At 34.8% G+C, this 27,043-nt stretch overlaps 1 protein-coding gene across 1 annotated transcript in view; it reads right to left on the reverse strand.

Annotated features, from left to right (window-relative positions):
* PCCA (propionyl-CoA carboxylase subunit alpha) overlaps window positions 1-27,043 on the reverse strand; it is a 348,368-nt gene that overhangs the window by 203,692 nt on the left and 117,633 nt on the right. Inside the window, exons 8-9 of the mRNA XM_084880267.1 lie at window positions 19,618-19,654; window positions 5,189-5,267 (exon numbers count right to left, since the gene is read on the reverse strand). Coding sequence (XP_084736393.1) covers window positions 5,189-5,267; window positions 19,618-19,654 — 116 coding nt within the window. The remainder of the gene's footprint in view (window positions 1-5,188; window positions 5,268-19,617; window positions 19,655-27,043) is intronic.

Genomic DNA, 27,043 nt, shown 5'->3' on the forward strand with positions numbered 1-27,043 from the left:
TAATATAAAAGAGAAATAATTAAATACTTATTTTGGCTTACTTCTAAACAAAGCAGGAAAACTCACTTAGTAAACAAATAACCAAGTTAACTTTGGTTGAACTACAGCTCTTCCTCTTACTAGCTCTATGACCTTGGGTGATTGATTTAACTTCCCTGATCTTAGATTTTATATCTAAACAGGAATACTGGTACTTATTTCACCAACAGTTAAACCTGAGATTTTAATAAACCATACCAATCATATAAAGTTCCATTTCTTCAACCCTATTCCTATATAATAAAAGGCTAATATGCAATTTGTCCGTTCGACCAGGGGACAGGGACAGCCAGTCAACCACATAAAACCCCTCCCTCAGTGGCCCCCCTCCCCATTGGCCCTGATGGGGCGGGCTGGCCAGATCCCACCCGTGCATGAATTCATGCACCAGGCCTCGAGTATACCATGATTTCACTAATAAAAAATATAAAAGTGCATATCCATTAGACTCAATAGTCAGATGCACACAAAAATGTAAATGACCTGGCCAACTGCACAGCTGGAGCAGAACTACAGCCAACAGGAGGCTCCTCAAGAACATTTCCTGATTTTTTAAATATACCTTTAAACACAATTGCCTCCCTCCCAACCATATAGACAGGGAATAGATGTGCAATGCAGCATGATATTAATAGCTGGTGGCTGTAGAAGATAAATACATGGGGATTTTTGGACTATTCTCTCAAATTTTGCATAGGTTTTATTTCACCAGAATATAGAGCACTTTTTTAAAAATTTTAAATTAAATAGTTAAATTTATTTAACTATTCTCTCAAATTTTGCATATGTTTTATTTTTCCAGAATATAGAGCAGCATGGCCCTAGCTACTCTGGCTCAATGGATAGTGTTGACCCTCAGACTGAAGAGTCCCAAATTTGATTCTGGTCAAGGGCATATACCTTGGCTGCAGGCTTGATCCCTGGCCCTGGTAGGGGTACATGCATGAAGTAACCAATTGATGTGTCTCTCTCATATCGATGTTTCTCTCTCTGCGTCTCTCCCACCTTTCCACTCTCTCTAAAAGCCAATAGAAAAATATCCTCAGGTGAGGATTAACAAAAAACAAAAAAGCATATATCATTAAATCAAATATGTGATGCTTTTGTTAATCTCAACCAAGTTTCAGAGATGATTTATTTATCAAGTTGAAGAGAATAATATTTTAGGTAGAAAAGTTGTGTGTGTACTTTTGTGACTTGATGAGCATATTTAAAATCAATATGCCGCCAAAACCGGTTTGGCTCAGTGGATAGAGCATCGGCCTGAGGAATGAAGGGTCCCAGGTTCGATTCCGGTCAAGGGCATGTACCTTGGTTGCGGGCACATCCCCAGTGAGGGGTGTGCAAGAGGCAGCTGATTGATGTTTCTCTCTCATCAATGTTTCTAACTCTCTATCCCTCTCTCTTCCTCTCTGTAAAAAAAATCAATAAAATATATATTTTTAAAATCAATATGCCATTTACCAGCCAACAATGGTTAAATTATTTACCAAATGATGCCCAATATATGAATGAATACAGTGATCACTGAATTCTAAATTATAATAAAATCCATAGATCAAGAGCAGCACAGCAAACCTCACTGCCAAAAAACTAGAGCAATCCTCAGCATAAAAGAATATGTTACTAACATAAGCCCTGGAAAAATGACTGATAAGAAATCTAAAATCCTATGAAAAATAAAGGCTTTCAGTGAAATTGCTATGTAAGTTAAGTGCCATACATACAAAAGGGGAAACAAGGAGAGAGAAAAAACTGAAGTTCATAAAATCCAAATTTCTTATAAAACCATTAAGTTGTGTTTAATATCTTTATTACATTAGTCTTTCCTACCAAGATGCTGTAGCAGATTGTCTTTTCCAAAGATGGTCACAGTGGCCCCTCCCATTCCATGTGCTCTTCTAAGAATCTTGCTATTCCCTCTTGAAGTGGAATCTAATTCCTCTCCTAGGGAATTTGGGCAGAAATATGGTGGAAAGGAACCTATGTGACTTCTGAAACTGGATTACAAACAGTGAAAGAGCTTCCTTCCATTTGTATCTGAAACGACTGCCCTTAGACCACTGGGTCCCTATGTAAAAAGTCCAAGGCCACCACACTGTGAGGAAGCCCAAGCCACCCATGAAGTCTACTTGGCACAGGAGTTACATTTAAAGCAAAAGAGATAGCTTTAACATCTGAATTGCAAAAGACAAATAAAATGGATTATGTGGTAAAAAATGAAATTAAACATGCCTCCTCCCCTTATACTTGCTTCCCTTATATCACACACAGCAACCAGCCAGCATGACTTCAAACATTTCACGTAGTTAACCAATGCTCAGTAATATACAGGTAAGTAAGTCCCCACTATCAAAAGGAATCAAGCCAGACAGAATTCCAGAGAGGCTAAGACTCAGACCCTTCAGTAAAGCTTTCTTACTATTTTGAAGATAAAAGTCCTCTCTCTGGCCTTAATCTCTCAGTCTTTCCCAAGAAATTTTCAATAAAGAAGTGTTGCAGCATATGCATTTAATGTCTATAAATCAATACTAAGACCAAGGAGAGAGTAAGAGCAAAAAAATAAGGTAAATAGTGACTGCAGGTAATCCTTGAGTACCCTCATCCTCTGCATCAACTCACTCATCAAATCCTTTTGCCTCGACCTTGAGAATTAAACTCTTCTCTTATCACCTCCATCATTACACTGATGAAAGCTACCACCACCATTTTTCTTGCATGGATTATTGCTAACGCCTCCCAACTGGTTTCCCTGATTTCAGAGTTCATGATTCTACTGTCCATTAAGTCTATTTCAAGATAGCAATCAGTGATTCTTTTTAAGCCACAAAATCTTGATAACTGGTTAACCTGGGTGATACATATATAAGTTCATTATATCTTCTACTTTTTTTTTATATGTTTGAAATGTTTTATAATTTTTTAAAAAGTAAATAATATCAGGAATTTGTTCAAGTTCCATTAAAGTGACTTCTTTACTCAAAATCCTCCAATGTCATCTCACTAAGAATGCTCTACAACATCCTACATAATCTGCCCCCATTCCACCCAAAACCCCTTGACCCATCTCCTACTCCTCCCTCCCACCCTCATTCCACCATCTGGCCACCTTGCTGCTCCTGGATCTCTCATGATATGTTCCGGGTAGAGAGCTCTGCCCTTGTCTGGGTCCTTTCCTCCTTACTACAATGTGAGTTCTCAGTGGGGACTACCCTACATCTTGTTTAGAATGAGAATTTCCTCCAACCTTCTCCAGATCTCTTGAGTTCCTCCTTTATTTTTTATACTCCTTATCACCTTCCACAATAGTACGTGATTTACTTTGAATTTGTTTATTGTTTATCTCTTCCTATCAGTACAAGGCTTTCTGCAACCTTGTTTATGCCATGACCCTTTTGCAGAATCATGCAGCATATGAACTTTCTGTCAAAACAAGGCTTAAAGTGATTTAAAACACATAGAAAATGAACAGAATTGCATAGGAAATAAATTATATTAAAATACAGGTATCAAAATATTTTTAAAACAATTTTGGGATATAATGTATATGGCTCTTTATTCATCAATAAGCTCCAACAAGTCTAACAATCAGTAGAACCTAGAAATATCTATAACTGTAATGTGTTAAGATAATAGTGTATGTGATTTCCTAAATGGTGAAAAGCTCCAGATATACTACTACTACTATTAAAGTTTGAATATATTGGAGGAAACACTAAACTGCCATTAGATGATAATGAAAGAAATATGTGCTTTTATAAACTCATCCAGCTGCACGAACAGTTCCTGAATTCTATGGGACTTTGAATTCAAAGGTTAAGAACTCCTGAGCTAGTGTATAAACTGTATGAAGGAATTATTTTGTTTGTTTCTCTTCATTGCTGTATTCCTGGAATGTTATTAAAAAACAGTAGACTCTCGACAAATACTGCCATCCATGCAATGAGTATATTCTTGCTGGGTAAGCTTAAGGTGGGAGAGGAGAATCTGATATTACCTCAGTCAATATCAGGTATCAGTGACACTCTGAGAGTAAGACTGAGGTTTAAAGACCTGCATTTGTCATATATCATCACTCGACATCACAAGCCAATTACTTTCTGACACTTAACCAAAGACACAATGGTGTTCTGAGACACTTTTCTTTTGGCGTTAAAACTATCTGTTTAAGTCCACAATGTGGCGGTCTTCCCAAAAGATTTTAACGGCTAATATATTGCCTCCTTGCTCACTTTATTTCTGACTTAATGTTGTATTGGATGACTTTCATACCAACTACTCCAGATTGCTATCTTGTAGAGATTTTGAGGAATGGGAAGGAAAAGAGAAAGAAAGGGAGAAAGCAAAATTAACAGCTTGGAAGGCCAATTTACTTCTGGGTAAAGGGTAGAAAATGCAACAATAATTATTGAGTGATTTTTTTTTACCCCCCCTCCAAAAAATGACATCAATCTCTCTTACTACCAATCCTGAAAATAAATAAGACTACAAATCTGAAGAGTCCCCTAAAACCTGCTCATATTAGACAGTTTTTCAAAAAATTATTTTGTATAATCAATGCTTTGGGTTTTTTAATTACTGTTTTAAAAGATACTTTTAATTTTTGAACTACTAATTAAAATGTCATAAATTTACAATGGAGTGCACTGTAAAATGGACATACAGTAATTTCCAATCCAAAAAGAAATATATTTTACGCTATAGAAGTATTTTACTACTTTTATAAACAAGGAAATGAAAGCAAGTACATACTGAGTAATAAACAAATGAAATTACGACACCTTTTAAATATATGGTTTAAATATTTGGCTGCACTTAGAATTACACGATCAAATGTTAGTAACTTTTGCCTAGAAAATAGAATCATAACTGTAAATTTTAAAAGTAGACTGTAAAAATTAAAAGGTAATCCTTTGTTGATGTTTAATAAAGTAAAAACCTGTCTATAATAGAGTAATCATCATGAAAATATAAGTAAGGAAGTTTCCTCATTATTCCAATTTTTCCCATCTAAAATTGGGAAAAGAGCAAAAATTAGATGGTGATTATAATTACTCCATTATGTTTTTGATATCTGTTTACTAGTCGGTTTAATAAAACTCTAGTAACTGTAATTTTCATCAAAAGTATATTTTGGACAGCATCTCACCTGGTCTCTTCATCATCCCAAGCGATTCGCATGCCTTTCCCACCACCACCTGCTGAGGCCTTGATCATGACAGGGTAGCCTAACAGCAGGGAAGAATTAGACAGAAGTTCAGACTTTGATCATTTGGATGCAGGAACATGACAACTGACCACATGTTCAATATCGCAGGAGACAATAACTAATTTATTTAAAAGTTCCTTTCTTTAGAGTCAGAAATATAACACCGTATAATGATCTTGCATGTATTTTTAATGAGTGTGTTCATTTAAAAAAGAGAGAGACTATCATTAAATATAACATTTTCACCAATAATGAAATCAAAAGCTAAGAAAACATAAATTATTTGACAATGAATTCCAAAACTGGGAGTAAATATAGTATTAACCAACCAAAGATATGTGAAGCAACTCATATAGCATTAAGGAAACACACAAGTACACACACACACACATTCATATGATTCTCCAAAACTGCTGTTTGGATGCATAACAAACTAAATTCCCTTGTTTCAAAAGTAATGATTTATAGTGGTTGAGGTATTTTTATCTGAAAAGTCACAGGAAACCCCTGCAGCTTTTACCAGCAAGAACTGTCATGATGGTTTTGGGAAAAATTAAGCCCTGACTATTATATTACAAAAGTTCCAGATCTTGCTAACATCAATGGAGAAGCTATTGAGCTAAATCCATTCATTCAACAGGGAATGCCTAGACTGGTGGAAATTATTAAAATACAACATAAGGTCCAAACAAGGGACATTTCCAGGTATAGTTTTACAAGAAAAAATAAAATCATAAAATTGTTGTTAGTTAGCAAGATTTAATATTTAGACTAGTTATTACAAAGTGAAATTTTTGACAACATGAGTCATCTATAACAATTTATCAAGCGAAGTTATAAAGTCTTGTTTAGAGGTTTTCTGAAAAACAAGGTGGAGATATTCATGTCTGAGGCCACTTGTTTAGGATTGTTTCTGAAAAAAGAAGAGGTCAGTAGTGAGCCTTTAAAGGACTCTTCCTGGCCTGTGATGCTCTATGAGCACTGAACTCTCTCTATAGGATCTTAGAGGAAAAGGGAAGAGAGGGCCAAAGGTCATAAACCTTTGACCTCTAAACCATAAAAAGCACTCTTAACTTCAACTTAGTTAAAAAAGCACTTGCTTCCTAAATGTTTCATAATTAACTCAATTTTTAAAATTCTGATGTTGATTAATTCGATTTTAAAATTCTGATGTAGGTTATAGCTTTATGCGGGAGTACCATTTAAAAAGCAATGTTGAGTGTAGTGAGAAGAAAAAAGATTAACATACAGTTTTCATATTGGGAGCTTTATATTCTAGGATGAGGAAAAGTACCCAAATAATTCTATCATTAGGAATTCAGAAGAGAAAAGAATCACAGGAAGATAAGAGAAAAGGAATTAGGAAAAGCATATTCTAGAAAGCCAAAAATATTAATATACCTTCATTTTCACATCACATCAGAGAGCCATAAAAAGAAAAGAAAATCCATTTGTACTTTCCCTGATGAAGTTATATTTGGTTAGGATGGTGTTCATTAAACTTCCTCATGAAAAATGTCATTTTTGTTTGTAATTAGAAAATGATCACACTTTTATCTCCATTATCACAATTGCCAGTAAGCAAACTGGCGTCATCTCTTCCTAGGACTCCTGTAGTAGCCCCCTAACCGAACTCCTCATCACTAGAGGTGGTCCCATTAAACTATACAGTGGTCAGTGAAATTCTTTAACAATATATTTAGCTTTACCTCTCTCTCCTGCCTAAAATACCAGGTATTTATATTTTACTAAAAAAAAAAAAAAAAAAAAAAATCTCAGTTCTATAATGAAATAGAAATTATGAACTCAAAGATAAAATCATAGAAAGTAGAGAAATATGGACAAAGATATACTTGTTGAATCAGAATGCCAGAAAACGCTATGCTAGAATTGCCCAAGAAAGCTATAAATAAGTAAATAAATAAGTACATAAGGAAAAGCTTAAAATATATTAATCTGAACATTAATTATTTTACCTATCAAACAAAATAAACTTCAACATCCTTTAAACAAAAATAACAAATCCAAACATTCACAATGTCTACAATCCAATAAAAAATTAAGAGACATGTGAAAAGGCAAAATGTGATCCACATCAGAAGAGAGTCAACATAAACAAACTCAGAAATAAAAAGCCTTAAAACAGTTATTACAAATATTATTACAAATTACAGATATTACAAATACTGTCTGTATGATTTAAAGGATTTTAAGGAAAAATAATCATGAAGTAGAAAATATAAAACATTAAAACAAAATTTCTAGGTATAAAAATAAAATGGTTGAAAGGAAAAAAAAATTAACAATGTATATAAAGAATCATATGCACCATGACCAAGTGGGATATATTTCAGTTATGCAAAGCTAGTTCAACATTCAAAAACCAATTAATGTAATCCATCACTAAAGAAGAAAAGACCATATAAGCAGATGGAGAAAAAGCATCTGACAAAATCCAACACCCAATGAGTTCATCAAACTAGAAATAGAAGGAAATTTCTTAGACTTCATAAAGAATATCTACAAAATACCTATAGCTAACCTCAGACTTAATGGTGAGAATTAGATGCTTTCCCCCTAAAATTAAGAACAAGGTAAGGAGGCTGCCTTTTACCACTCCTATTAAACATGCTACTATAGATCCTAGCTTAAGCATTAAGACAAGAGTCAGCTAAACAAACTGGTAAGAAATAAATAAAACTCTTCATTAGCAGGTAATATGATTGTCTATGAAAAAAATCTTTAAAAATCAACAACCACTACCAAAAGCAAACTTTATAAAATTAAAATGTGATTATAGCAAAGTTTCAGGATACAAAAGTTATTGTATTCCTATTACACCAGTAATGAAAACTTGGAATTTAAAACTAAAAACACAGTATCATCAGCAGCAAAAATACAGAATACTTAGGCATAAATGTGAGTATCTCCATGAGACTTATTATAAAGCTACAGTAATCAAGGTAGCATGATATTGGTAAAAGAGCCGACAAATTAATCAATGGAATAGAACAGAGAGCCCAGAAATAGACCCACATAAATATAATCAACTGAAATTTGACAAAGGATTAAAAGCAATTCAATGAAAAGAAAGTCTCTTCAACAAATGGTACTAGAATAAGCATCCATATGTTTAAAAAAAAAAAATGAATCTAGACACAGTCCTTATACCTTTCACAAAAGTTAACTCAAAGTGATTGTAGACCAAAATATACAATCCTATATAATAAAGAGGTAATATGCAAATTAACCCTCACAGCCTTACAAGTTGGCTGCCTATGACCAGGCCAGCAGGAGGGTTAGTGAGGGACACCAAACGACTGAACAAGCAGGCTGCGTGGGGTGACAAGGCCAGCAGGAGGGCAGTTGGGGGTGAGTAGGCTAGCAAGGGGGGCAGTGAGGGACAGCTAGGCTGACGGGAAGGGGGGCAGTTAGGAGAACCAGGCCAGCAGGGAGGGGGCAGTTGAGGCAACCACACTGGCAATAGGGGAGGGCAGTTAGGGGCAATCAGGCTGGCACAAATAGGCAATGAGGGGCAATCAGGCCGGCAGGAGGTGGGGTGGAGGGGGAAAGGGCTGTTAGGGGCAACCAGGTAGGCAGGTAGGTGAGTGATTAGGAGCCAACAGTCCAGGATTGTGAGAGGGATGTCCAACTGCTAGTTTAGGCTTGATCCCCGGCAGTGGGACATCCTCCAAAGGGTCCCAGATTGGAGAGGGTGCAGGCTGTGCTGAAGGGACACCCCCCCATCCCGTGCATGAATTTCATGCACCGGGCCTCTAGTACTACAATAAATAACAGACTTTCTAGAAGATAAGTAGGAGAAACATTAGCAATAAACTTTTACATACAACACCAAAAGTGATATCTATGAAAGAAAAACTGAACTTTATTTTAAATTAAACTTTATTTGCAAAATATATCTGGTAAAGAGCTTGTATCTAAAATATACAGTGTTTTTAAAACTCAACAACAACAAAAAAAAAACAACCCAATTTAAAAATGAGTAAAAGATTTGAATACACAGCAAAAAGATTTGAAGATATAAGATGGCAAATTAGCATATGAAAAGACATTCAACCTGACTTATCATTAGGGAAATGAAAATTAAAACAAGATACTACTACATACCTTATTAGAATGCCTTGTATCCAGAACACTGACAACATCAAATGCTATTTACTGCTGGTAGGAATGCAAAATGACCTTACCTAAAGCTAAATAAATATAATTTTACCATATGACCCAGAGGTAGGTATATACCCAATTGAGTTAAAAATTTATGTCCACACAGAAACCTGCACACAAATGTTCACAACATCTTTATTCATAATCACCAAAAACCAGAAAACACCAGAATATCTTTCAAAAGGTGAAAGGATAAACACACTATTATATAACCATACAATGGGATGAACTAAATATATATATATATGAGCTATCAAGCTGTGAAAAGACATGGAGAAACTATGCATCTTGCTAAGTTTAAAAGTGTAGGATTTTAACTATGTGACTTTCTGGAAAGGGTAAGACTATAGATATAATAAAAGAGCAGTGTGTGCCAGAGGTAGGGGGTTGAATAGCCACAGTTCCTTTCAAGGTGCATGAATTGGTGCACTGGGCCCCTAACAACTTATAAAACAAGGTTCTCTGTCCAGATCACCAGTTTAGGTCATTCCCCTTTTCTTTCATTGGTAATGGATAGCTGTCTTCTTCACTCAGCTTTCTGCCTAAGGTCTTGTCTCTTCCTAAGGGGAGTCTACACCCAATAGTTGATACAACAGGCCAATTTAAGACAACCATAAAAGACCAACAAATATTCAAAGCTTTCTATAGAATTAGCTAAATCCTTTGTTGAGTATGCATCTCAGCCCAATTCAACTTCTCCTTTAGTCCAGTTTCCTGCATTCCGTCACACTGTTGGTCCCAAGAGTATTCTCCCAATAAACTTCCAGAGTCTGCTTACAAGAGAATCCAAGGATAGCAGAGGAGTATATATGGAAGGCTATCATTACAGTGTTCTAAGCAAGAAACGGAGAGTTGATGAATTCACGATTTAAGTGATGATAATGGTGCAAAATTGCAAACCACAAAATGAAATATAACACTGAACACTGAAACATGGAAAACGCCTCACTGCTAATATCAAAATTGAGACCTCTCTACTTCCTCCCTCTGTGATCTGTGACAATTGCAGATGCTAAAACCTCCATCAGCCTTATTTCCTGAATAAGGCTCCAGCAGAACAGAACTCCTTCCCACCGCACTACCTGACCAATGAGGAATAAACACTTAGGATGAACAAAAATAAATCTTTGTTGTTTTAGGTCAACAGGGTGGAATACTAAAGCTCTGATGAAGGAATGATGATAGATTCAAATAAAAACTAGCATATTACTAAGAGTATTCCAAGGAAATATAATTCAGAATCTACTGGGAAATTTGGCTGCTGTGCAAAACTTTGCTACATTCAAAAGTTCCTTTTGAGACTACAAATAAGGAGAAGTTTAAATTCATGCACTATGGGGAAATGAATTCCATTACCAATACATTACCCGTGCTGTGTTTATTTGGTCATAATTTTCTACTGATTTTATTGTTCTCTTTTAATTAAAATTAGTTATGTTAGTTTTATCATTATCAATTTAGTTTTGGTATACCCTTTGGATTAGCAGACTTAACACTGAGGTAATGTACATTTACTAGTACATCAATATTATCTGTGCTTTAATTATCCAATTAAAGTAGAATGTAAACATATATGTGTTGCACTCCAACTATGAATTATAAATATCTTTACTATGAAAGATATATACAATCTCTAAAAAAAAAAAAAAAAAAAAAAAAAAAAAAAAAAAAAAGTACCTGTAGGTGATCCTTATTATCACTAATTTTTTCCACTGGAAAATGAAAAAGAGCCTTTTGCAACAGAGTAACAAAGAAAGGTACATACCAATAAGAAGAATATATAATATAAATACAATAATAAGACAAGAGAAAGATGATAGACTAAAAAACAAAAATAAATAGTGGGGAAAAATATTGTATAATATGGTATAATACAGAAAGAGAAGTTGTGAAATTATGCTTAAAGCCAAAATGTGCATGTTGGAGTAATAAAAGAAAATTTAAGCAACCAAATGACGGTGACAAAGAAAGAGAAAGGGGATACAGAACACACGTTCCCATCTCTCAGGGATTATCATTCTAACCTCAAATGACCACATTACTTAAATAATAAGAAAACAGCAAAATAAAAAATTCATTCTTTAATATAATTCACACACACACACACACACACACACAAAAAAAAAAAACAAAAAAAAAAAAAACACACTTTAACTCCATTTTCTTCAACATATCCTTAATCATTTGTCCTTAATCATTTCTTATTAAATCTCCTTAGGCTATCAAAGATATCTTCTACTGAGGACTAAATTGGAAAGTAAATTAACAGGATATGATTGTGAAAAGGGTATAAATTGTAATATTTTTCCATAGGTTTCTTCAATATGTCTTTAACCACAGAGTCATATACATGTGAAAAATTTTCTAAGCAGCATGAAATAAGTAGAGGAAATAAAAGATTCCAGGGCATAGCCAAGTATTTTTATCCTTCTAAAATATTAACAATTTGTTCTTCTATATATAAAAAAAAAGACATTTTTGTTATTGATATACCATTCAAAAGGAAAACAGCCAGGGCATAGAAAAAAAGGACGTCCCTGTTCTTACACATTAATTAGACACAGAGGTCGAGGCAATTAGAAGACTAATATCAAGAAGAAACATAAAGGAGAACCTAACTTGCAAAACATGAGTGGTGTCACAACCATAGGTTAATGTCAAGGCATTAATGTTCAGTAAAAGATTCTCATGCATTTGAATCTTAGAGTCCTAAAAAACTTCCATTACTCCAGTCTAATGAATCTAAGGACAGCCTACAGCAATTGAATAGCACTAGTAATCAAAAAGCACATATTGAATTTACTTGAATGATCTTACATTTTTTAAATTATTATCTATGTGCTGAGAGTTTATCATGATATACTTAACATTCATGCTCTTCCCAGGTATCTCCATTACAAAACTACAGATTGAGGGGGAAGGAGGGCTTAAGAAAATTATTGTCAAATTATTATCTACAAATGTTGTGAAAAAAATCTTTAAAATGTGTGATTATAATTAATTCACTTATAAACTTATACATATATTTCTATCTGAATTCATTCACTTGCTGAATATATATTATGTGATGATCATTATCTTAAGTAATACAAAGGAAACCATTACATGGGCAATTTTACTATAAAATATTAACTAAACAAATATAAAACAACCACCTGCAAAGAAAAATTAAATTATTTAATACAAGTAATCCCACACTATTTTAAAGATAATTCAATAAAAGGGTAAGAAGTTGCTTCTCAATCAAACTAAGACCCAGGAACATTGCAATATAAGGAATACACTTTATGAGATGCTTCTCCAGTTTGATGTTATTTTTCTCCTTTCCTCTAAAAATTCTGAATCATTCACTCTTTCACTTTTCCTTTTAATAAATAGTTACTTGAGAAAAAAATGTGTATTCTCTTGTTGGTTGTTCTATATTCATATCTGTAAGGTCTAATTGGTTTTTAGTGCTGTTCAAGATCTCTATTTCCTTATTGATCTGCTCTGTGGATGTTCTCTCCATTATTTAAAGTGTGAAATTGAACTTTCCAACTGTTTTGTAGAACTGTCTATTCCTCATTTCAATTCTGTCAATGTTTACTTCATAGATTTTTGGTCTTTGCTGTTTGGTACATATATATTTATAATACCCTGTTTCCCGAAAATAAGACAGTGTCTTATATTAATTTTTTCTCCCAAAGTTGCGCTAGGTCTTATTTTCAGGGGATGTCTTATTTTCGGGGAAACACGGTAGTATGTTTAAAATAATCAGTATGTAATGTCTTTGTTTCTTTCAAAGGTTTTAAACTTAAAGTCTATTTTGTTTGATATTAATATAGCCACTCCAGCTCTCTTTTACTACGTGCATGGGACATTTCTTTCCATCCTTTCACTTTTAATTTATTTCTGTCTCTGAATCTATAGTGAGTTTCTTATAGACAGCATATAGTTGGATGATGTTTTTTTTTTATCATGCTATCTGCCACAGTGAGATATCATTTCACATACACTTGGATGACCACAATACGAAAGGAAGGAAGGAAGGAAGGAAGGAAGGAAGGAAGGAAGGAAGGAAGGAAGGAAGGAAGGAAGGAAGGAAGGAAGGAAGGGAGGGAGGGAGGAAGGGAGGAAGGGAGGGAGACAGGAAGGAAGGAAGGAAGGAAGGAAGGAAGGAAGGAAGGAAGGAAGGAAGGAAGGAAGGAAGGAAGGAAGAGGAGGAAGGAAGGGGAGGAAGGGAGGGAATCAACTATTGGCAAGGATTTGAAAAAACTGAAACCTTGAAACCTTTGTACATTGTAGGTAGTAATGTAAAATGGTTCATCTGCTATAAAAATAAATAAATAAATAAATAAATAAATAAATAAATAAACAAACTGTGATGGTCCTTCAAAAAGTTAAACATAAAATTACCATATAACCCAGCACTTCTGCAAATATATATATATATATATATATATATATATATATATATATATAACAGAAAAAATTGAAAACAAATGTATGTACTCTCATGTTCAGAGCTGCACTATTTCCAATCATCTAGAAGTAGCAATGGCCCAAATATCATTTCATAGGTGAATGAATAAACAAAATGCTATATATACTACATGGATTATTATTCAATCATAAAAAGGAATGAAGTCCTGATACATGATAAAACAGAAATGAACTCTACGTGAAAAAACTAGACATAGGTCACAGATATGATTCCATTTATATGAAATAACCAGAATAGATAAATTCAGAGAGATAAAATGGAAATTAATGGTTGCCAGGGACAAGGGAGATAAGTAGTGAATACTAATGGACACAGCGTTTCTTTGGGGGCTAATAAAAATATTTAGAAATGCCTCTGGACATGGGAGGAGGGGTAAGGGAAGAGTATGAGGATTAACTTGTAAGGGGGATGAGGGAACTCTCTGGAGTGGCAGTAATGTTCAATATGTTGGTGGTATTTTGGACTACACAGATGATACATTTATCAAAATAAACATACACAGACTTAAAATTTGTTCATGTTACTATATACAAACTTCTTCAGATAAGAAAATTTTATGGAAATATTTAATTCAGTATATGATATTTATATTGAAGTAATTATTGGGATGCACACTAATAACTGCAATGTACTTTGAAATGCACCATACTAAGATGAATTAACAAATGGATAAATTAAGTGATAAAGCAAATCTAGCAAAAGAAAGATAGTGGAATCTTGGTGTTGGGTATACAGGTACACAATGTAAACTTCTTTCAAAATGTCTTATGGTTGAAATTTTTCAAAATAATATATTGAGGGAAAAGTTAACAAACAAGAAAAATATACAAAAGTCATAAATACTATGCAGTAGTTTAGAACATAGTTATGACGGAATGATCATGTGGCAATATTAGAGTATCTTCTCTCAAAGGCATAACATTTAAGCCAAGAGGTAACAAGGAGCCATTTATGTGAGGACATCAACCAGAGTATTCCAGGCTCCCCTCCTACTACAAAAAATAAGCAAACAAAACATCTTATTTTATGGCCCTGAAATTAGGTGTGTTCAAGAAAGCCAGTGTGACTGAGTACAGTAAAAGGAAGAGAGTAGTATAAAATCAGATTGGAGAGAAGGGTGGTGCCAAATTAAAGATTTATAGTCGGGGTAAAGAATTTTTATTTTATCTTAGTGCAATGAAAAGCCATTAGAGGGTTTAAAGAAGGGATGGGGTGAAATGAGATAAATGTATGTATTATTTAGAGTTTTAAAAAATACACTGAATGCTATGTGAAGAATGGCTTTGAAGTTTTTAAGAAAAAGTACAGTCCCTGTAAGGACAATGGTAGTTTGGAAGAGAGTGTTGGTAGTAAAGATAGTGAGCAGTGAGTATGAGAGATATTTTGAGTGAAGAATGGCAGTATCTATTGACAGTCTGACAATAGAATGACAGGAAGAAAGGCACTAGGATAGAACTTGGGTTTTAGTCACTGAGTGAATGGAAGTGACATTTAATGAGATGTAGAAGATATAGAAGAACCAGGTTTGGAGCATGGTGGACTTGAGGATCAAAAACATTAAAATTACGCATGATTTGTGATTTTAGGAAAGACAGGCAAAAGAAAAGAATGAGAATAATCTGGAAACTGTTAAAGGGAAGGTTTTGGATTTACAATTTCTTTTCCTTTTAAGAATCAATTTTGGCTTAATTGTATTAAGGGCCTTTGATCCAGTAAAAACATCAAACTTTAATGCAAATCAAGCTCACTGATTTCTGTTGTCTATCTCTGGGGTTAAAGATAAACTGAGGATCAAGAGTCCTGTATCTTTAAACTTAGAGAGGTCAAAGAAAAAAATCAGGAAAGAGAATGAGAAAGACAAGAAAGGCCAAAGAATAAGGTCTTAGAAGTAACATATTAAGTCTTAACTGTCTCACACCCCATCTTGAATTCCACATATAACATGCTTAACTGTTTTACATTATTTTAAACACAGTGATGACTCACATTTTAGCTATCATCTTTAATCCCATTAGTTTAGCCAAAGTATAATGAAAAATCCATGCTTTTTAGAGCTAAATAAACCTAAATTTAAATCAGGCCCACCACTCAGTAGTCCGGTGACCTTGAGCAAATTACTTACCATTTCTAATTCTTAGTTACTTAAATGTAAATGAAAATAATTAACCCAAGGATTAGCATTAGAAATAACATTCACAAAGTGCCTTCCACTGGGAAAGAATGCTCCATAAACAAGAGCTACTATCATGTAAAAGACACCTAATTCAACAATGCTCATGCAGTTAGTTTCTTCCTTTGGAAGAATAGATTTACTTTTCTTGTTTCCAGAAGGGGAGTAAAGACATCAGAGAGAAGGAGCCATGTAAAAGACGATCAATTTCATTTTATCATGTAACACAGAAAGAAGTAAAATAGAGAAATTTACAAGTAGCTATGACACATGGACAATTCACAACTTGTTTAAAATTGGGAATATATTTCTCATGGAAGCAATGATAATTCATCTCTTAAGATCAACTCACAAAGGCTCATCGAAATCCTGTGTAGTTAAAATGTGATATATCTCAATGAAATTAGTAGAAAACAAAACTGATGAATCACCAAAACAATACAGGAAACCAAGAGACTTTAATAATAAGTAATTTCATTTCTTTTGGAAGCTGGCCACTTTAGAAAAAAGGTTTTATGGGAGGTTTCCGTGGTAATTCAGGGAAAGTCCAAAAGCTTTATAAAGCTGATGACTCCTGGTTCTTTATTATGTCTTATTTCACTTCAAACTGTAGGGCTTCCCTTTCTTTCAGCATAAGCAAAACACTAGCACTCATATACTTAATAATCATGATTGCAATCATTTATTTTACAAATGGGAAGGATTAACTGGGGAAAAATTAGAAGATAGGAAAGAAGGAATCATAAAAGGATGCGCCCAAATATAAAGAAAAGAGCCTTAGATTGAATCAGCAGTGAAAATCTGAAAGGTGAGTAAAGCACAGCATTAAATATTAAGGGAGGAAAAAAAAATAAATAAATAAAAATAAAAATAAATAAATAAAAAATATTAAGGGAGGAAAGCCAAGTGATGAGAATTGGTCAGAGTCCCATCATGACTCACTGGTTATTTTAAAGGTCACTGATTATTTTGAAAAAGTAGAAACAAGACATGAAAACAAGCAAACCAATCTGGAGCCTACCATTTTCACAAAGGAAATGCTCAAGAATTGAAGATTTATAATTTAAAATGTGGCATGTCAATGAAATTCAAGATTTTCTTCTCACCCATTTTTATTTCTCCAAATTCCTCCAACTATTGCCCATTATATGTAGATACTATTGTGATAATATATTATATCCCTTATGTAGAGAGTAACAATAGTATCTAAATTAGAATTAGAAGGGTGACTTTTGAAATCGAAAAAGTACACAATGGAATGAATGACATGAAGTTATTTTAGGAAAGTCTCCTCAAAAGCCAGTAGGTATGCTGCATGCCCCTTAGGCTCTGAGGAATGCCAGTGATTTCTAACCACAGAGAGAAGCTTTTGATTGCCTCAAAAAAAAAAAAAAAAAAAAAGACAAATCAGTCCCATGTTGTCCAACTTCTTCAGCAATCTAGCAGATCTTCCTATGAAGTACTGAAATGCTCTTTGAAATTGATGAGCCTGAAGAAATGATTAGTGATGAGATGTTGTACTAAGATAAAATATGGTTTTCTAGGGCCTACTCTTAAATCCAGGACCTGTATTATTAAGAAAAATGTTTTCAAAACAAAGCACATGTAATTATGAGCCAACACCAAATAATTTAGCCAAACCAAACCAGAAACAAGATGCAACAAGCCAAATATCTTTTTAGATCACTGAAGAACTGATAAGTTCACCTGTCTCTATTGTAAAGAAAATATCCTAGATAATAAAAGCCTGATATGCAAATTGTTCGACCAGGAGTTCAACCGCTTACTATGATGTGTGCTGACCACCAGAGGGCAGCTTGGAACATGGCAGGCTGTGGTGACAGCAGTGGAGGCGCTGCTGGCCCCAATGGGCCCCTACAAGAGTGGAACTGCAGTGGGATGGTAGTGCCAGGCTAAGGTGGGTGCCACTGATCATCCAGCAGACAGCAACCAGCAAATCCAGGCTGCGCCCCGAGATGGAAGGGGGAACTGAGGGTGGGTGGCAGCAACCAACCTCCCGAGGCACCTAGGTAGGGGGTGGGAGTGACAAGGACAGAGGTGCAGTGAGAATGCAGGGGGTCCACCAAGTTCACTCTCACTCCCTCTGCTAACCTCCCCCGGATGCCAGGGCTCGTGCTCCAGGGAAGCCTTATGCTCAGGTGCCGGGCGCCTACAAGGAGCCCACCCCAAATCTACTCGATCTCCTCCAGGTGAGCCAGGCCACAGCCATCGAGACTGCAGCAGCTGGTAGGGGCCCCCATGGGTTCATGCAGAAGCCAGTCTGCAAGGCTGGCGGGGGGAGAGAGCGCGCTGCCTGCCCGGCTTCCGTGTGCCACTGGGTGCCCCGAGGCCCATGCTATACCCTAGCCTGTGGCATCTGGCGTGCTCACCACATCTCCACAGTGGGACTCCGGTGCTATAACTCAGGCGGAGGGGGGCGGGTAGGGGTCCAGGTGCTGCCAAGGGCCCAGAGGTCAACTTTGGCCTGCCCTTCCACACCAGATGCTTGCACTTCAATGGCCAGCCAGACCTAGGTACTGCACCCATGCAGGAATTTCATGCACCGGACCTCTAGTTTACTAATAAAAGTGGTCATTTTAAACCATAAAGATATTTCTACAAATCACAACTATGTAAACGTTGCCAAATCAAATGAATAAAATAAGCTCTCCAAATGAATAAATTAAGTCTAAATGATCAATCTTAATGAGAAAGCAGAACTAAAGAAATGTTCATGTGGGAGGGAGGCTACAATACTTGTCCCTATCAGTGTAGGAATGCTTAGAAGATGCTGTGAATTCCTGACTACCAAGTATTGTCTAATTTCTCTCATATCTGCAAATATCTATCAACTACAAATAGTAATTTGATTAATAAGACTGTAGTTATTTCATTGCCTTGCTAATGTACCCCTCATACATTTCCTTAATTAGCTAAAAGTGAAAATACAATAATTGTCATGAGCTCCAGTAATATTTTTGAAAATACAGAGTTGAGAAACACTGCCCTGGTACAATTCTACCTAAAACAGCCAAGTAAAATAATCATTAAAATGTCCTTCAGTTTACCTTTTACTCCAATTTAGAATACTCAGTTCTAACTTTTCACATACTATTTTCTCTTTGCTACCAAAATTGGTGATATTTAATATCTTAGGAAAAGCAAAATCTTGGAAAAGCCTTGTTAAACATATCTTTGTTTTAACCATATAAGTTCTTTAACTTTAAATAAGTTTCATTCAACTCTGTACAAATAAATTACAGTCAAGCTCAAGAATTCTTAAGACAATTTCTTCTTTTAATTAGTCAGTGATTTCATCTAATAAAAGAGCTGTAATTAAGGTCAAACTACTCTTTAAAGTTCACTTTAATAATAGAATATGGTAATTCGGCAGATAAATTCTTCCAGAGCGACAACTAATCAGAAACCTAAACTATTAAAATATTATTTGCTCTATGGGAATTTCTTATTTACTCAGCCATATCTGCTAAAAGACACAGAATCTCTACCAAAGTTAATTTAAGAACTTACCAATTTCCCTTGCAATTCTGACAGCTTCATCTGCATCCTGTAAAAGCAGGAAATGAGACCCAACATTAATCCCATCAGCCATTGCACAATGTCTTTAGGGCAGTCATATATTGCACCACTGTCTCCTCTGATTCATTTAATGTTCAATTTTACAACCTTCTAACTCTTTTCATTCAGAGAAATGTAAAATTAATACCATAAGTGGAATGTAAATTTTACCTCATCATCATTATATTAAGAAACTCAAAGCAGTTTGAAATGAGCTGGCAGGAAGCACTACCAGAATTGCCAAATGATTTGGTGCAGTTGCTGAAGTTTAACGGCAGAATTTAGATGTTTACAATCAATACTAAGCCATAAATCAGATCATTAAAGCTTGTCTACAGCCAGCTTGTTTCTGTCTCTCTGATATTTATATGTCATGTTTTCCTAGATTCTGTCAGCAGGGGGAGTTGATTCTCTATTGTTAGGGGGAAGCTCAATAGATTTTTCAGAATTAAAAAGGTAAATTCCCAGCTATCTATAGGAATTATCAATCCTCCCATTCTCCCCCTCCTTCCCCCCACCTCCACATAAAATAAAATAAAAATCCTTTAGAAATATCCATTACTTTTTCTTTCTTCTTTTTTATTTCATACCTTTTTACTATTTTATCTTTAAAAACAGAAATTCAACATGAGGGAAAATTTCCAAAAAGCCAAGAAAAGAAAATACATTCCAAAACAGTACAAGGTAAGAGTTTATGAATGTAAGGATTAGTTACTGCTAAATGCCACTGAAAAGACAAAACCTTTCCTTGAATCTAAACCATTTCATTGATCAACGCTCACCTAACATGCCTCATACAGGGCATTTTTAAAACATTTCCCCATATAACAACAAAGAGAAAGCTGAAAGAAGGTGTTATATACATCCTCCTGGTAAATTTAACATTTTTTATAAATCAGTGACATAAACTATCACAAAGAATGACAATAATTTTTTGAAACCACTAGCTGGTAAGCATGCCTGACTTTTTTAGAAAATAACTTTAAAATATTAAAGGGAAGGCATTTTTTAAGCTTTTAAGCGAATACTTTAAAAATGTAGAGTAACCAGAATTCTTCCCCAAAAGGGAGCAGGGGATGTTTATAACTGGTTCATTTATGTTTAATAAAAAAAATCTTCCTTAAAAGTCTTCAGTACCTAATAACATCCCCTGAATAAGGAGGTTGGCAGGGGAAGTTGTCAGAAAAATTTAATTTCCTTTCATTAGCCAGTCTGCTCCACAAATAGGTGCTTGTTAAGTTCAAAGCAGTCCTGAAAGCGACATCAGTTTTAAGTCCCTTTTTTTTTTTTTTTCTCCAAGCAGTCACATCTGCTAATGAGATTTTCCAAAATAACAATTGTTTTCAAGTCAGAGATAAATCTATACCTCCCATTCTACGCTCTCCCCCCTCCCCCCCCCAAAAAAAAAAATCAGGGTTTACTGCTTTATTACACCTTGCTGTTTTTGCTGACCCTACATTCTCCAAATTTTAGCTTAAAGGGATAAAAATCATGAAAAGGGTCATTTAAGAATGTTAGTGGTTTCCACACATTGAGTTTGAAGGTTCTTTGTTGGAGCCAGTGACAGTTATTGGAGAATACTTCCCCTTAATAGCCTCTCTGTCAGGAAGTGTTAAACCTGCCAAATGCGGACAATTAGTGCCTCGCGAACAAAATACAGGAAGAGTGCTGGCCGATGGAGACTGGATTGTAAGAAGCAGAGGAAACTTTAAACAAGTCTTTTCTTTCAAAAGTGTAATAGTATATTTGCAAAAGATATTCAGGGAGAAAAATCAACAGCTATCTAAAATGTTCATTACCTTGAGAGATAAGGCAGATGCTAAAAGATAATTACTAGAATTTATCAGTTATATTTTAGCATTATTTACATATATACATATTATGAATGTGTGTATAAAAAGATATATGTTTACATATAGCAAATCTTCTAAAAATGCTTTAACTGCCACAAATCCAACACTTCAATAAACTGTCACAAAAAAATCTTGTCTTTCAACTAATCACTACTGCTTTAAGTTTTTCTACTACAAAAAGCAAATTCTAATAAATGAACTTCCAAGTGAAATCAAACTACCTTAAAGATTGATTTTTACTTGTTATTCATTCATCCAAAAATGTTTTATTGAGGACATATTATAGACTGGACATTAAAAATCTATTATCAGTTTCAACAATAAACTATTAAATACACTCAGCTCCAATACGTTCTGCAGCACATTTAGTTTTATTATTGGGCTATATAAAACTAATTTCAAAGAAACAAAAAGCACCATGTAGCTCTAAATTAAATGACACTAATTGACATATCACACAGTATAACCCCTATACGGTTATAGGCAGAAAAAAAATTTAATACAAAATTTGAATCAATAAAAAAAAAGACCAAAAATCATCAGGAAATATAAGCATATAATTAAATACTAAGTTTACATAAAATTAAATCTAAAAGGATAATATATAAAATATGTTCAACTTTTGTTACAGTTAAAGAGATACAAACTGAAGCAACAGAGGCACTTTTCATCAAAGTTTGGTAAGAGCAGCCAGTGATGACCTGAAGATAAACAAGCAGCACACTCACTACTGATATAAAACGGGACTACCTTTTTCAAAAGAAATTGTCAGTATCTATCAAAAACTTGAGACATATGTCTTTCATCCCAGCAATTTTGTTTTTTATGTTACCCTAAACACACACACACACACACACACACACACACACACACACACACACAAAGAGGTATGCAAACATTCATTATTTTCATTTTATTGGTGGTGTTCTGATTAGAAAAGAAAATAGGGGAGAGATTAACCAGGGAACTCATATTCATAGCTCAGGGACACAGACAATAGTCTGGTGAAGGCCTGACGGGGGCAGGTCCGGGTGGAGGAGGTCAATAGGAAAACAAAAAAACAAACGGACATCTGTAATACTTTCAGATAAATAAAGATAAAGAAAAGCAGAAAAACAAGGCCTTCAATAGGGAACTGGTACCTTATTTCGTACGTATATAAAATGGAATATTACACAGCCTTTAAAATAATGAGGTTGATTCAGGCATTCTTATTCATCTATTTATTCATTGATTTTGTAAATATTTACTGCGGAAATACCACATGAAATAGTTGTTGCCCTTGTGAAACTTATGAGAGGAAAAGAGTAAACAAATTAATTGAGAATTGAAATGAATATTACATGGAAACAAACAGTACTAAGGGAGAGAGTGAGAGGGAGGAGCTTACATAAACTGCTCAGAAAGAGACCTTCCTAAGTAAAATTCAAATTAAAGCCTGGAGATAATAAATTCTGCATTCCTATAAAAACAATAGATAGTCACCACACCATGGGAAGATTTGGAAGAAAGGAACCTAGACAAAAGCAACAATATGTTCAAAAACCCTAGATTATCCAGGCACTTAATATGTTCTAGAAATAAAATTTAAAAAGACCCAAGAGGTGAAACTGAAGCACAGTAAGGAAATGGCAAGATAAACAGAGGTAGAATGCCTGGCCTGTTGGCAGGGACTTAAGGAATTTGGTAGAGTTCCAAACGCCTCGCTCTATACAGAGGAATGATGACTCGGGTTTAAGTTTTAAGAAGATAATTCTACAAGGGATTAAGAAGTATAAATTGGTAGTTACAAAATCTCACAGGGATGTAAAGTATCTCACAGTAAAGGAAATACAGGCAATATTATAATCACTATGTCTGGTGCCAGGTGGGTACTAGATTTATTGGGATAATCAGTTTGTAATGTATATGTTTGCCTAACCACTATGCCACATACCTGAAAATAATACAAAATATTGAATGAAAACTTTAATTGAAAATTAACTTTTTAAAATTAAGCAGATATACATTTTAGTCAACCTGCAAATGCATAAATGAGGAATAAGTTTTGTTATTAAAGGAAAAAAGAAAATTTTAAATATATGCAAATTTTAATATGTATTGTAGAAGGTAAAGAAAGTTATCTGTAATATATATAGTATGACCGCATCTACATTAAGACAGAAAAATACATTTGGATGCTCATAAAAACTTGCATTTGGGCACAAACAAAAAAATCAGCTTTAGTTACTACTTGAAAGTAGGATTGAGAGTTGAGGAAAGAAAGGAACTTTTATTTATCTTTGTATAATCTTAGATACACATTAAAAACTTTCAGCATAAAGATCAAAATTTCATACTTCATACTACTTTCATAATGTAAAAATTTAATCAATCACACTTGAAGGTGTTGTCCAAATTATCTAATTAACGATTTCCAGGCAACAAATGTTATCAAAACAAACTAGTATTCCAAAAATCTGTTTAAACTTTCCATAGCTCCTCTTTGCCTTAAAACCAAATTTAAATTTCTTGCTCTGGTTTAAATACTTGATCCTTCCAGGGCCACCAGTTTCATCCCATCACTATCAACTTTGCAAGTGCTATCTTTGCAACTCCCTATCGCAAAGCCCAGGCATTTTCCCAGCCTTTACACATCCTTCTCTTCTACCTCCTTTCACCAAACCAACTCTATTTTATATGCCATGTACTAGGACCTGAAAAAGAAAAGCACTCTCCCAGCCCTCCAGTAATTTACAGGCTAGTGGAAAAGACAGACTTTAAATATGATTGCACAGCAACTAAAAAAAAAAAAAAAAAATCATTATTGAGATGCATGTTGTACAGAAGTAGAGAGAGCTTATGACAGCAGGGGATCTCTAATTCAAAATCAGAGTTCCAGGACACTTCTCAGACATAGTGACTCTGAAAGGAGGCCAAGGAATGAAAGTATGATGGAAGTCAACATGGCTGGGCCTAAAGAATGAGCCTACAGCAGCGTTAGCAGGCCTCATAGGCCACATGAAAGACTGAACTTCAGTCTAAAAGCAAGGAAATGAAGCCTCTCTCTGCCTGCATTTTGAAAATTTTTAGCCTGTAATATTATTACTATGTGTATTTCTTCCTCTCTGTACTTCCCTATCCCATTAAAATGTAAGCTCCATAAAGGCAGAAATCTCCATCTAGTTAGTTCAATGATATATTTCAAATGCCTAGTATGGTGCACACAGCGGTTATTCAATAAACTGTTGTTGACGAAAGAATGGAATGAAGGAATGAACAAATGAATAGTTTAGACAGAGGTAAGAGATTATGAGTAGTCCCAGGTGGGAAGCAAGCAGTACTCTAAGTGAGAAAAAAATTACAATTTCTCTCTTAAACTCGGGTGCATGCTACAGGATTCACCTAATGTCACTTTATTTAGAAAGTCTTTCCAGTTCTTCTCCATCAGGCTGGATGTCATGCTGTGTGACCACATTACACTATGTTCTTCAATTATGACAGCCTCTGTTACTCTTTTTTATATATAGATATATTTTTATTGGTTTTTTACAGAGAGGAAGGGAGAGGTATAGAGAGTTAGAAACATCGATGAGAGAGTAACATTGATCAGCTGTCTCCTGAACACTTCCTACTGCATGCCCGCAACCAATGTACATGCCCTTGACCGGAATCGAACCTGGGACCCTTCAGTCTGCAGGCGGATGCGCTATCCTCTGAGCCAAATCCGTTAGGGCAACCCCTGTTACTCTTAATCTCCATGAGAGCAATGACTAGTTCTGTCTCGCTCTCTATTGAATCCCCAGAGCTTAGCAAATCAACACATTATTTGTTGAATGACTAAACAACTATCCATCAGCTACCATAGAAATAAGTCTGCTATGATAAGGCAATCTCTTAAATGTTCTATTCCGATGCCAATGTTATAACTACTCTTCTCCGGAGCATCAATATTATAAGTGAATCAACTTATACCAAGGAGATGTAGTGGCTTGTTCAAATTCACATACCTAATGATATACAGCAAGGAAGTACCACACAGTAGTTCAGGGCAGGAGCTCAAGAACCAGGTAGGCTTGCGTTTTGGCCTCAGTTTAAAACAAAGTACTTTCCGCCAAAACTGGTTTGGCTCAGTGGATAGAGTGTCGGTCTGCGGACTGAAAGGTCCCAGGTTCGATTCCGGTCAAGGGCATGTACATTGGTTGCAGGCACATCCCCAGTAGGGGGTGTGCATGAGGCAGCTGGTCAATGTTTCTCTCTCATCGATGTTTCTAGCTCTCTATCCCTCTCCCTTCCTCACTGTAAAAAATCAATAAAATATATTTTAAAAATAAAAATTTTTAAAAATTAAATAAATAAAAAATAAAACAAAGTACTTTCCATAAAATATTGTTACCACTGGGCAAAAGACCAAGCCCAATATTTACCCTGGTCTTTTAATTCTCAACCAAGCACTTTCTTCATTGCATCACGCAACTTCAACAATTGGAAAGTTAGGTTTCACAAAACCTATTCTTAAAAATCATATAGCTAGCAATACTCTGCAGTTTTTAAATAAATATCGCATTAATTTAAACAATCAAATTTTACATGGCAATAAATGTTCAAATTGAAGGGCTACAAGTTTAAGTAATACTAAAAATTAATACACAGCAGGTTAATTTCAATTTATAGATAATAAACTTTATTTAATAAAAATATAAGTAATTATTAAACTTTGTTATCAAATACACTTGATCTTTATTTATATAAAATACATTTCCTTGAAGCAAAGCATCATTCCTTCTTCACAAATCCAACTTGGCAATATATGAAGAGAAAGCAAAACTCATTCTGTTTAACACTTATCTTTAGAGCATTCTTGAGATAGTTCTCAGAACTTTTAATTATATGATATACAATCAATATATGAAAATACTAAAGGGAATTGTTTATTTTTTAAATTATATTTTATTGATATTTTACAGAAAGGAAGGGAAAGGGATAGACAGTTAGAAACATCGATGAGAGAGAAACATCGATCAACTGCCTCCTGCACACCCCCTACTGGGGATGTGCCCATAACCAAGGTACATGCCCTTGACCGGAATCGAACCTGGGACCCTTCAGTCTACAGCCAATGCTCTATCCACTGAGCCAAACCAGTTAGGGCCTAACGGGATTTAAAAAGCAGGTTCTGTTCAAGTATTATTGAATTACATTCTATAATTTACTTAAAATTTTTTCTAACAGGTGAAATAATCCCCCTAAAAATGGAAGAAAACTATAATACAAAATTTTTAATATAATAAAACAAAATTGATGCTACTGATTCCCTTAGATAATTTTCAATCAAAATATCTAGAGTAGTTTTGGATTCATATCAAAAGTAATATAATTGAGCCCTAATTGGTTTGGCTCAGTGGATAGAATGTCGGCCTGCAGACAGAAGGGTCTCAGGTTTGATTCTGGTCAAGGGCATATACCTTGGTTGCGGGCACGTCCCCAGTAGGGGGTGTGCAGAAAGCAGCTGATCTATGTTTCTCTCTCATAGATATTTCTAACTT

This window comes from Pipistrellus hanaki (genome assembly GCF_964339955.1).
Source record: "Pipistrellus hanaki genome assembly, chromosome: 3".
Taxonomy (NCBI): domain Eukaryota; kingdom Metazoa; phylum Chordata; class Mammalia; order Chiroptera; family Vespertilionidae; genus Pipistrellus; species Pipistrellus hanaki.